The sequence below is a fragment of the Crocodylus porosus genome, unplaced genomic scaffold, assembly GCF_001723895.1.
Source record: "Crocodylus porosus isolate Cpor-Errol unplaced genomic scaffold, CroPor_comp1, whole genome shotgun sequence".
Classification (NCBI taxonomy): domain Eukaryota; kingdom Metazoa; phylum Chordata; order Crocodylia; family Crocodylidae; genus Crocodylus; species Crocodylus porosus.
This window is the reverse complement of record NW_017728930.1, coordinates 438,541-450,769: the sequence shown is the minus strand read 5'-3', so window position 1 is coordinate 450,769 and position 12,229 is coordinate 438,541. Positions and strand designations below refer to the sequence as shown.

The 12,229-nt window shown below is 61.4% G+C and overlaps 1 protein-coding gene across 2 annotated transcripts in view; it reads right to left on the bottom strand.

Annotated features, from left to right (window-relative positions):
* Nucleotides 1–12,229, bottom strand: part of DSCAML1 (DS cell adhesion molecule like 1) — a 149,228-nt gene that overhangs the window by 29,748 nt on the left and 107,251 nt on the right. Inside the window, exons 6-11 of one of the 2 annotated variants that reach the window (XM_019543083.1) lie at nt 11,881–12,156; nt 11,217–11,513; nt 7,276–7,548; nt 3,772–4,050; nt 3,561–3,680; nt 2,958–3,134 (exon numbers count right to left, since the gene is read on the bottom strand). In XM_019543083.1, the coding sequence (XP_019398628.1) occupies nt 2,958–3,134; nt 3,561–3,680; nt 3,772–4,050; nt 7,276–7,548; nt 11,217–11,513; nt 11,881–12,156 (1,422 nt within the window). The remainder of the gene's footprint in view (nt 1–2,957; nt 3,135–3,560; nt 3,681–3,771; nt 4,051–7,275; nt 7,549–11,216; nt 11,514–11,880; nt 12,157–12,229) is intronic. The other variant, XM_019543084.1, reaches the window with a different exon arrangement.

The following is a 12,229-nucleotide window of genomic DNA, read 5'->3' as shown; positions in this document are numbered from 1 at the left end:
CCCCCACTACGGCAGGGAGCGCAGGGCCCCCCGGGGCTTTCTCGGAGGCTTCTGGGGACCCCGCGGACACCCTCAGGAGCTGCTCCCACTCGCTGCCTGCCGGCCCGTGGGCCAAGCGCTCCGCGGCCGCCTCCGCGCTCCTCTGCACTTCCCACCACATGCAGATGAGAGCTGCACCCTGAGACGAGACACGGGGCTCCAGAGCCACTCAAGGGCTGCGGGGGGAGCATGCCCTCGGCCTCAGCGCTGCTCTGAGCCAGCAACACGGAGCACAGGGCTCGCGGGGTGGAGCAGCATCGTGCCAAGGCACCCCGGCAGTGGAAAGGCACGTGCCCCGCTCAGCACCCGGGGCCGTGATGCTCTGTCTCCCCAGCACTCGGGGTTTGCACCCGTGGGAGATGCACCTTGCCCCCTCCTTCCTCCTCTCCCTCCCCAGACACGCAGCACGGGGTGTAGCCAGGCGCTAAATCCTATTTATCATGCACCTCTAGCTTCCTCACCTGCACTTGCCTACGGAGCTGTCCCCGCCGGGCTTCCCTCTCACGTTCCAAGACCTGACAGCTCTTATTCCCTCTCTAATGAACTCAAGCTGACATGCAAAAGTGTTCCCTAAAACACAGGATGTTTGCCCCCAGGTTGTGCTGACTTCGGACGAGCCAAGGTGGCAGCTGGGCCAGGACACAGGCAATCAAACTGATGGATGCAGAACTTGCCTTTCGAGGTGGAAAACCTCCAGGTCCCAAGAACCTCCCATGGCTCAAGCGACCAGAGGAGGATTCCTGGTCACGGGCCGCACCTGCGTCGACAACGACTGCAAGCCCTTAGACAAAACTTTCTGCAAACCTCCAAGTACGTTACTAACCATGATGGGAGCTCTGGACACTCCCCTAACGCCACGGGGCCGGTGGGAGCGCAGGGTTTCATGCCAGCGCTACGAACCCTCTTCTGATTCTCTCCATTCCCGGTACCCGCAGGGGCCCCGTCGCTGCAGCTTGGGGCGTGGGAACGCAGAGCCTGCCCGGGCACAAGGAGCACCAAGGCCCTTTGCAGCCACCAAGCTGGTCCCCGTCGCCCCTGCCGACGAGAACGCAGTTACCTTTCCTGCATCGGCAGCACCTGACTTGTGGTGAGTGCTCATTAACTGGCCTGACATTTTGCCAAACAAACAAAAATCAAACACGGAGGAAACAAAGAGCCCCGGGAACGGCCGCATTGCCCCGTCATGCCATCGCCTCCAAGGCAGCCTGGGTCGCCGAGCACCTGCATGATAAGGTCCTGCGCTCTTCCAGCCAGCGAGCCGCGTGTCCGGAGACGCAATCACACGCAGCAGCGGGGCCGGGATGACAGCTCCCACTCCGGGAGCTCTGCTCCCTCGTGCAGGATTAGTTGCCGCACGAGCGATTACACCGGTGTCGCATTGAAGGATGTTGGTCAAAGTCACTCTTTTCAATTCATTAATTGGTGGGAATAATTAAACACCAGACAGGGAGGGGGCAAACTGGGGGCCGGCCCAAGAGAGGCCTTGAGGTGGGAGTGGGGGAGCGCGGCACCGGGCCCGCCTGCCCCGAGCCATCCGCTCGCTCTGTCGCTCACCCACCAGCTCCTAATGGCCACAAGCGCTGCTGGCAGAGGCAGGGCTCGTGAGGGTGGGCACTGGTCTGCTCGGGCGGACACCGGTCTGCTCGGGCCACAGACGCCTGGCCAGGGATGCAGTTGCTCTTCCTGTCTAATGAAAGCAGGGGGTCCAATTAAATACCTCCACGGGGGGCCCACCAGAGCTAATGGCACTGATTGAGACCATTTGCAGCGGGCAGAAACGGTGCTGTGGGGCCTGCGCCTCGACTGCGTCAGTGCCGGGACAGAAACTCTCACGGCGCAGGTGGCCCGGGGGGCAGCTGGACCAGTCTGTGGGTCTCAGGCCTCCCTCCGGCCCCCTTCGCCCAGGCTCTGGACACTTGGGAGCAGCCCCCCGACCCAACGGGAGCACTGGGAGGGCGCTGCTCCCATGCATGCTCGCAGGGTCGCCGCTGAGTGGGCAGCCTCCCACCGGGCGCCGATGCAGAAGCAGCGCCGCGGCAGCTGCGCAGCCATTTGGGAAAGCAGGAAGCTTTCACATCTGAGACGAGGCGAATACGATCCTCCCGTGGCAGAGCCCTCAGTGAGCGCCCGTTCGCTTTGCGCACCACGGCCTGCCAACAACCCCCGAGCACGGACAGATCCCTACTGGAGCCTCGACGCCACCTCCGCGCGAGCGGGCTGCCGCGACAAGCAGCGCGCGGGGCTTTGCCTTCTTCCCCTCTCAGGTCCCGACTCTCACGGCAGCAAGAAGAGAAACGAGTACAAGGAGCCAGCGGTGATCTGCTCCTGCGATAGCAGGGTGAGAGGAATCCAATAACGCGTGTGTTGAACAACCGCGCTTCCCGCCTGTCCGCAGCGAATTAGCAAAGCGATTCCTCTTCCCCCCCCGCACGATGTAGATTGATTGCCCGATTTTATTAAGGACAAAGTGTTTTTTAATAGCGCGAGGGAAGCAGCTCCCCAGGGGACGGAATCAATCTGTCTCGCGGCTCCCGCGCATTGATTGCCAGGGCCGCGCGTGCCGGCACGGGATCACGGGTGTCCCGGCGCAAACGGAGGGGCGGTGGATGACCCTGCCGCCTCGCCGAGACGTGCCGCGTGCCGCGGACGAGTGCCGGCTCGTGGCCAGCGGCACAGCCATGCAGGTGCTCGGGAGCTCACGGCCCTGGGGTCGCTCGCCCCACGGCAGAGCCGCCGTCCCTGCCAGCCCAGTAAGATGCACGGGCCCGTCTCTCCCGCAGCCCTCGAGCCCACCCACGTTAACAGGGCCCATCACGTGCTGCATCCGGCCCCGCTTCCCTGCCCCACGCTCGGCTGCTTTGCGCGCTTGCCGGCCTGGTGCCCCCCCGCCTGCCCCAGGAGGTGGCCGCCCCACGTACTCTTGACGGTGAGGAACATGGACTTGCTGATGTCCGTCCCGACGCCGTTGCTAGCCTGGCAGAGGTAATAGCCGATGTCCTCCTCCAGCACGTGGCGGATGAGCAGCGAGCTGTTGGGCAGGATCTGGATGCGGCCCGTGAGGGGCACGGGGTGGTACTGCTGGGGGTTCCCGCTTCCTGCATGGGGACACAAGGGCATGAAGCTAGAGGCAGGCAGCCGAGGCCGAGCGGGCAGGGGCCTGGTGCTGGCGCCGAGCGTCAGCCTCAACCCGCTCTGCTCCTGGGACAGGCGAGAGACGGCCTCGGTGTCCCGCCGGGCAGAGCGAGCTCTCCCCGCCCGGGGTGCTCGCTGGTGCCGCTGCCTGCCCTGCTCACAGCTCGGGAAGCGAGGCACCCGCGCCTGCCAGGGCCGGGGGAACTGGCCTCCAGCTGGTCCGGCTTCTGGCGAGGCCCGAGGCCCGTTTCCTACGGCAGAGGAAGCTCTCCTCGCCGAGCTCAGGGCGGTGATGAGGGCGTGTGGGACCCAGCCCTGCTGGGCATGGGTATTTCCAGCTCAGAAGGATGCTCACCCGCTGCCCATCCCAGGGCCCGGGCGACACGTACCTTTGGCGTGTTTCCACATGACCTTCGGAGGGGGGTACCCATCCACCGAGCAGTTCAGCACCCCGGCTTTGCCGTAGATGCCATCCTGGTTGTTGGGCTGGACCACGAAGCGAGGCGGCACTGGGGGATGAGGAAGAAAGCCACCGTCACCAAGGATGTGCACCGAGCACAGCGCCCACGGCACCCTGCGCCCCCGGCCCGCAGCCCTCACCTCGCACGATGAGCTGCCGCTCGCGGCTGACGGTGGCGGCGTCGTTGCTGGCGATGCAGGTGTAGTTGCCGTTGTGCTTGAGGGAGACGCTGGAGATCTGCAGGGAGCTCATGAACTCCTTGCTCTCGATGGTGACGCCCGAGCCGGAGAGGATCACCTGCCCATCCTTGCGCCAGGTGATGCGGATGGGCATGTCCCCTGACGACACCACGCAGGGGATGTACAGGAGCTGCCCGATCGAGGCCGGCGGGAACTCGAAGGGCTGGATCAGCGGAGGCACTGGGGGGGCAAGATACACAGCAGTGAGGCACTGGCCAAGGCCAAGACCCAGAAACACAGCTCAAGCATCCAAAGGGCACATTTGGCGACTAGGGGCCAACCCCAGAGGGTTGCCCTGAGCCCACCCCCGGGAAAGCCTGCCCGAGCCGGTGAAATCCCATCTCAGCGCTTATCTGCTCACACCAAGGCACTCATTAGATGGACGCTCTTCTTAAAGGCGCTGGATGTCGAACTGGTCATTATCTTTATGATAACTTAATTAGGCAACCGCAGCGTCGCTGGCAAAGGGGGGAGGGGCAGAAGGCAGGGAGAGGAGACAATTAGTTTAACATGGCTCAGCACCTGGTAGGCGCAATCTGCTTTCTGCTATCTCCGTAATTAAATTAGTAAGCTGCCCATCATCCCCTGGGCAGAAATGAGATGCCCCTAAAAGGGCTGGAGCACCCCGATGTAGCACAGGTGCCTGGGCCATGCATGCTCCACGCAGGGCAGCTCAGAGGCCCCTGGGACTGCAGGGACGGGGGTGGCTCTTGCCCATCCCTGGGGGTACACGGCTGCCGGCAGCCCAGGGAAAGGGCCCCGATGAGGAGCCGGGGAGCTCGACTGGCTCCCGCTGCAGGGATGAGCCTCAAGCACAGGCTGGGGTGCACTGCGGAGCAGCTGCAAGCACCACCGTCGCCAGCACTGGCGCAAGCTGAGGGGCGGGAGGAACCCGGTCAGAGCCCTGCCATCCTCAGCCGGCCCGGCACGTCCTCGGCTGGCATGCCCAGCGCCCTCTCCCCATCAGTCCAGGGCAGGAGTCCTCTGTCTTTCTGGCCCCTCTGAATGGGTAGTTCCTGCCAGGCCTGCGCCCCCCGCCGCATGTGCCAGGAGGCCCTGGCTCCATGCAGAGGGGACAGGGTCCACGTGCCCAGCCCAGACGGGATGCAGAGACACAGGAGGCCCCTTGCACAAAGCTCTGGGGTGGAGGCCTCCGTCATGAAGAGAAGGTGCAGCTCCTCAGCTGGGCCTCACCTTGCAGCCCTCCCGCCAGCCCAGCACCAGCTCCACGGCACAGAAGAGAAGGAGCCTGGGAGCAACGCTCCCACCTGCCCCAAACATGTCGACATGCACGCGGGCGCGGGGGGAGCCGGCGGGCGCAGAAGAGCCCTGCTCCACTCAGCTGCAGAAGAGCAAGGTGCAGGGTGGGAGTGGTGGAGGCTGCAGCGCCTGCTCTCCATAGCGAATGAATATTTAATTGGGCATGTACTGCAGCCTATGGCAGAGCAGGGAAAGGTTTGCACATCCACGCAAAGCTCTCTCCAAACACACCCGCAGGCCTCTGCAAAGCACCCCCCGCAAAGGGCCCTCCTTGGACGCGGCCAATGTCTCCCCATAACCCAAATTCACTTCTGGATGCAGAAACAAATGCTAAACCTCCTCCTTCAGCTGCCCGCCCAGGCTCACCCAGTGGGGAAGCAATCCCAGTGCAACAGCCCCTGGTTTCAGGGGGCTGTGGAGCAATGACAAGACATGGAACAAGAAAGAGAGAAAAAGAGAAAGAGAGCAAGAAAGATAGAAAGGAAGAAAGAAATGCAAAGATCCTCTCCCCTTCTCAGTGCTCTTGCCTCACACCTCCCGCTCACGGAGAAGGCTCCAAGATCCCAGCCGAGCAGGGATATTACAGCCAGGTGGGAAACGGGTTTCTGCCTCTCATCTTCCAAAAGTCTGAAAAGTGTCCTCATTCCCAAATGGTCTGAAAAGTCCAAATTTTAAACCTTTTCTTGAGCCAAGTCTTGAAAAAAAACTGCTTCCGGTCAGTCACAACATTTTGTTCCGATCTTCACCTCTGTCCTTTATTCATGGGCTCTAATGAATTAGCCTCAGTCTTGAAACAAAGCTGTTTCAAACTGGAAAACTGGGATTTTTAGCTGTGGAAATGGGAAAACAAAAGATTTCCACAACTGAAAACCTTTTTGCTTTTTTTGCTTACTTCTGAGAGGTGGGATCTTGAAAGCAGGCCCCTTGCCATGACAAGCTTGCTCTTAAAAAAGAAAAGGCATTTTCTAGCAGCAACAGCAAGACACTTCCACTGGAAGGCCACAGGCCCAAGTGCTATTCCTCCCATGCAGGGTGCGCAACCTTTTAAAAACTAAGCGTTCCCGCCTGCAGCCATTCCCTACCAGGGGATCCCAGTGCAGCAGAAGTCCTACAAGCCATGCCGTTTGCAACCCACAACTTCCTGGACATTCCTCTGCAAACCTTGCGGGAAGGTAATTGCTAATCAAGTGCTGGATCCATAATCGGCATCGATATGTCCTCCTGCTAACCCCGGTCTTGGCAAGAAGATGGAGGCTCAGAAAACCCCGGGCGCAGGCCTGAGTCGCTCTCCAGAGAGCCTCCACTCGGTGAGATGGAGTGCACGACAATTGGCTGCTCCCTTCTCCTCTTGTGGTTGTGTTTGTCTAAATGATTTACTGCCAACACCGAGCTGGCGACAAGCAAAGACGAGGCGACAACACTGAGGATGGAAGACACTGTAGCCCCGCATCGTCATAACACAATCTCAGCAAGTCACTGGGATGGAATGCATCAGGTTCAATTCATTAGGACTGATAGCTCCCTGAATGGGCCTGAATAATTGATGGGCTGTAGAGGCTTTTAAGATGTTCTGTGCGCTTGGAAACCCAAATGTATTCTTTTTTTAAAAGCTAACACACACAGAAAAACACCGACGCAGGTGATCCGAGCAAAGGTTAGATGCTTTAATGCGCCGTGTTTACACTGAAAAGCCTTGTAACAGGACATGGATACACTGGGGCTGGGGGCAGCCGTGCAGGGAGCGGCAGGTCTGGGCACTCGTTCAGTGGTAAGTGAACTAATTTGCCGGGGCCGCTGCACGCCTCCCGGAAGGTGGGAACTAGCCGGGCGTCAGGGAAACGTTTGCAGAGCAAGGCTACGGACGGGCGGGAGATGAGGCTCGTTTTCCTTCCTTCTCCCCCTGCCGGCTTACCAAGTCCCAGGGAGAACCGGGAGCACCAGTGCCGTCCTGGGGGAACCAGGCAGAGGTGGCACTGGGAGGGTAACGTTGCTGGCTCCGATTGGCACCTGCTCCTCCATCCTTTGCGCCCTGGGGCCCGCACACGCCGCACCTGGACAGGGGAGCTGTTTCCCTGCCAAAGCCAGGGACTGCCCAAGAGCCCTGCCCTGCTGAGCCCCCATCGCCCTTCCCCTCGGTCCGCCTACCTTTCACGGTGACGTGGACGCTCTGGCTGATGGAGAGCTGTGGCTGGATCAGGACGCTGCACAGATACTCCCCCTCGTCCATGCCCTTCTGCACGTCCATCAGCTTCAGGGTCCCGTTCTCGAAGACGACCTGGCGGTGGTTGTCCGGCAGCAGCAAGGAGTCCTTGTACCACTTGATGGAGTAGTAAGGGTACCCGATCACCCTGCAGTTGATGAAGGTGTCCCTGCCCGCCACGGCTGTTATGTTCCTCATGGTGCGGATGCTCGGGGGCCCTGGACAGCGGGAAGAAGAAAAGAGGCGGGCGAGGTTAATCCTGAAGAGCCCTTGGTTTGCACACAGAACGGCTGAGCACGTGTCGCAGGCAGACTGGACAACACCTCGGGGGAAGCAGGAGCTCGACACGTGGAGGAGCCACCCCCGCCCGGGGACGACTTCTAACCGGCTTTGGCGCTGGAGCTATTCACGCACGCCTTGTGAGCGAGGAGCGCGGCGGGGCACGCTGCCTGGCACTGCAGAGCTCCTGGGGACAGTTCATGTGCTCAGCTGAGGAAGTTCAGGGATCCTCTAGAAACCTCTCGCCCGGCGCCCCGCAGCCTCGGGGCCACGTAGGCCCTGCTGCAGGCGCTGAGGGCGCTTTCTAAAGCCTGGTGCAGCTTCTAGCCCGAGCACAGCAACTCTGCCTTGCTCTCTCGAAAGGCAGCTCGCTGGCTTCCTGAATTCCTGCCATGCCACTAACGTGAATGTCACGTGCAGACGATTTTACTGACATTAAAATCTCGCTCTTCCTGTGTCTCCAGCTGGTGACTGAAGTTTTGCTCACTGGAGTCTATCTGCCTTTCTGCTGGCTTAAGGATGAGAAGAGCTTGAATATTTGAATACCATGTCTCAGGCATCAGCAGCTCTATTTTTCTCCTGGTTATCAGATGATGCCTGAGCAAGACAGCAAACTAGAGATCGGCTCCATCCTGGCTCCCAGCCTTAAGGGCACCACGGGGCTCACGGTCTGCCGGGTATGCAGGGTGAGCCGGTGGAGCATGGGTTTCCTACCGCCTTGGCCTGTGGAGCGGCACGGAGGACAAAGGCATGTGGAGGCAGGGTCTAGCTTCCACTGTTTAATCCAATTCTCCCCTCTGCTGCCACCCACCTTTCCAAAGGCACCCAGAGGAGATGTTACAATCTCGGGAGTTAATCTGGAAGCCCGGAAAACAGGAGCTGATCTGGGAAAGGTGCTTTTAGCTGCATCACATTTGGTTGAAGCCATTTGAATCAGAAGAGATATCAGACATGAATTTAGCAATGGCCTCTCTGCCAGCTTCCCTCTGGCATCACTGAGCATGCAGGGCCCCCAGAGAAACAGGGCTTCAAAACCGGAGACTCTGTCCAAAGCAAGCACCGGATAAGCACAAAACCTCTAGCAAGCAGCCTCGGTTACAAAGTTCTCAGCTGAGCACTGAACAGGAAAAGGGCCGAATACCTCCACACGCTGCTGGGAAGGGAAGCACTCGCATACAAAAAGAGCCATCACAAAGCCCATCCCGAATCAACTGCAGCATTGGTAACTACGTGGCCAGCTAATGCAGTCACGCGGCGGTCATTCCCGGGACTGCAGGTGAGAACGGCTGATGCTTGGGTTCAGAAACCGGACAGGAACGCTCTCCTGCCACTTGGGGAACGCACAGATGCTCGCGCCTTTAGTGGAGATGGTTTTGGTTTGCTATTTGCTGGCACGGAAGAACATTTCAAATTACAAAGCCATTTTGAACGGAAAAACGCAGATGCTTCGCTTCAAAAGCTTTGCAATGAAGCAGGGTCATGGGTGTGGGCTCCATGCACCTGCATGCTTTTTTTTTTTGCTTGCTTTTCCAACCCCCGCGCACTGGTGAAACCAAACCTGCAGCATGTCCAGCGCTGCACAGTCTTCGTGCTTTGCCGAAGAAGGCTGTCCCAGGCCTGTCTTGACTGTACTAGCCAAGCAGCTTTGGCAGCTTGACCCACAGCCTGGGTTGTGAGGACTTGGGGACAGAGATGTCCAAGAGTGGGAAAAAAGAGCTGGAAGGACGTAAACCCCCCTCCTTTGTGGACTCTTGGCCTGGGGTGAAGGATCTGCCCGATACCACGTGCAAGGCAAAGCCTGAAACATCTTATCCAGGGCTCTGCAGCTTGCACGAGAAGTAAACGACCCATCCTCATAGCCAACATGGCTAGTGGGTCTCACTGCCGGAAGATGAGCTTGCTCTAGATTAAGTGATAAATGGCTGCGAAATCCACACTCGGCTGGGATCTCGGCCAAAAAGCGCTGCCTGCATTGCAAACCCGAGACACAGACAAACGTGGCCATTCAGATCTGCTTCTGGGCAGATAAATGAACATCTCTGGGGCTGTGTCTAGCTTGCGCCTATGGAATGGGAAGCTTTAATTGGCCGTTATTAATGGGCAGTGGCTTATCCTGTGCCTTGTGTCTTAGATTTTGCCTGATAGATCTCCACGTAATGCACAAAACCAGCCTTCTCCCCCCAAAACACTCGGAGCGATTCACCATTTTAGCAGACATGGAAAACACAGAGGTGACAAACCAGAGCGCAAAATTCAGCTCACCTTTCCCCAGTCAGCATGGGGCAGGGGGCTCGCCACTGCTCCTCCAACCTACCCCAGCCCCGGGGACACGGTGCCAGGAGGAGCGGACAGGAGGCGCTGGGGGCGGGGGGAGCCTGACCTGCTGCATGGGGACGCCTGGCCGAGCGGGCTCCCAATAGCCAGCTCTGGCCTGCACGCTTCAGCATGGCAGAGCTTTTCACTGAACCCAGCAGGACGAGGGCGCAGCAGGGAGAGCGCGCCGAGCTTGCCTCCAGGGGCCTGGCATCCCAGTGCCCAAGGGCACTGGTGGAAATTACATTGCTTCAGGCTCTGCGTGCAAGAGGGGTGGGAGGCCGTGGTCAAGGCGGAAGAAAGGCTCACGGGTCCTCCCGGCATGGACGGGGCTGCACCGGCGGTGCCGTGCCACCAGCGGACCCCGCAGAGCCAGCCCATGAGCAACACAAGCAGCAGGGCCGGAAGCACGGCCGGCTCCGCGCCAGGGCGCTGCTGGGCAGGGATCTCGCCACCCCTGCTCCGGCCCACGGAGCCAGGCTGGCAGACATCTGCTGCAAAGGCGTGTGAGCAGAACCGGGAGCGAGGAGGGATTTCCTTGCCCGCAGCCCAGCTGCACTCGGAGGAGGTGGAGGGAGGCTGGGAGCAGGGCGGAGGTGCAGGGGGTGCCTGAGCCCCGCTGGCAGGACCGAACCGGGCGGCACACGGCAAGGGAGTACGGGCCAGGCTGGGGAGGGCCCGCGCTGCCCACACGTTTGCAAAAGAGGGGACTGGAAAGGGAGGTGGCACTGAGGTGAAGCCAGGGAGTCGGGGCCTGCCCTGCCCGGCACAGCCCCGGGGCAGCAGGGAGGCACGGGGCACAGAGACGCACCGGCAGCACCCCCCACGAACAACGCGGCTTTGAGGACGGGGGGCACGGCTCCACTCCCTCCCCACCACGTGCGCCAAGCCCGGAGCACGCCACGCGTGCTCGGCAGCAACCCCGCGGCCCACTGCCCCATCTCAGGCCACAGCTCAGTCCCCCAGCAGCCGCAGCGTCCGTGGTCGTGTCCCTCCGGCATCGCAGCAGATGCCTTCAGCCACCGCAGCAAAGCCCGAGCCGTCCTGGGGTCCTGCCAAGCTTTGGCCTTGGCTTTCGTGCCCTCGTGGCCGAGCTCCACGAGCTGCCCCGGCCCTGCGCCGCTGCGGCGCCGGGGGCAGCTGCGCTCCCCGAGGCCCGCGGGTGACGCGGAGCGGGGTGCAGGGCAGAGCGCGCGCGGCGGCAGCCCCCCGGGAAAGAGAGAGTCTAGCCGCACGCAGAACCGCACAGAAGCCCAGTAAAGTCCTATGCTGATATTTAAAAGTAGACAGGCACCTCTTACGTTTATTCGCGCTTGGTACTCGGCGCTGCCCACTGAGTTCCGCGCGGCGCAGCGGTACACCCCGCCGTCCTTGATCTGCGGGCTCGTCACGTTCATGTGGCTCACGGTGGTGCCGTCCGACATGGTGTACTGGTTGGTGCGGTGCCCGTTGTCCCGCTGGATCGGCTCGTCGTCCAGGGCCCAGGTGACGGTGGGCGGCGGGGCGCCCTTGGCGGCGCACATCAGCGAGAACAGCTCCCCGGGGTTCACCACTTTCTCGCTGAAGGAGGAGATGATCCGGGGGGTCCCGTCTAGGAGAGGCAGCCAGCGAGAGGGGCGTTAGGGCGGCACGGCGGGGGTGGATGTGCCGCGGCGGCGGTTGGCTCTCTGGGGCAGGGGCTGCCCCGCGGCCCTGGCGCCAGTCTCACAGCACCAGTAATCAGCCCGCGCGTGAGCGTGCACAAAGCCCCAGGCTCCGCGGCTGTGCCCTGCCCTGCTGCCGCCCCGAGGGAGAAGGGGTGCTCTGCTCCCAGCCAGGCTGGCCGTGCCCAGGGAGACGCCGGCTTTGCAGGTGGGGAAGCCCGCGAGGAGCCTGTGAGCCGTGGGACGACCCAGGCAGATGCGCGGGGACCCCCAAGCCGCCCCCCTTGCCCGCCCCGCTCCCGGGGGCCGACTCACCCTCCAGCACAATGACGGAGAAGTCCTGCGCTGTCTGGGCCTTGCGAGTGGCGAAGCACTGGTAAGCGCCCGAGTGGCTCTTCTGGGCGGCAGTGATGAGCAGGGTCTCGTTGCTGATGCCCCGGATGGAGATGTAGTCGTCCACCACCACCAGGTCGGTGTTGCGGTACCAGCGGATGGCGTACTCGGGGGAGCCGACCAGGGTGCAGGAGAGGATGACCGTGCTGCCGATGCCCGTCTTCAGCTTCTTCGGCGTGAGGGTCACGTGCAGAGGGTCTGTGCGACAGGGCGGGAGCGGATTAGCCACGCGCTCGGGGCCCGGGCAAAGAGCCTTGCAATGCAGCCCGGC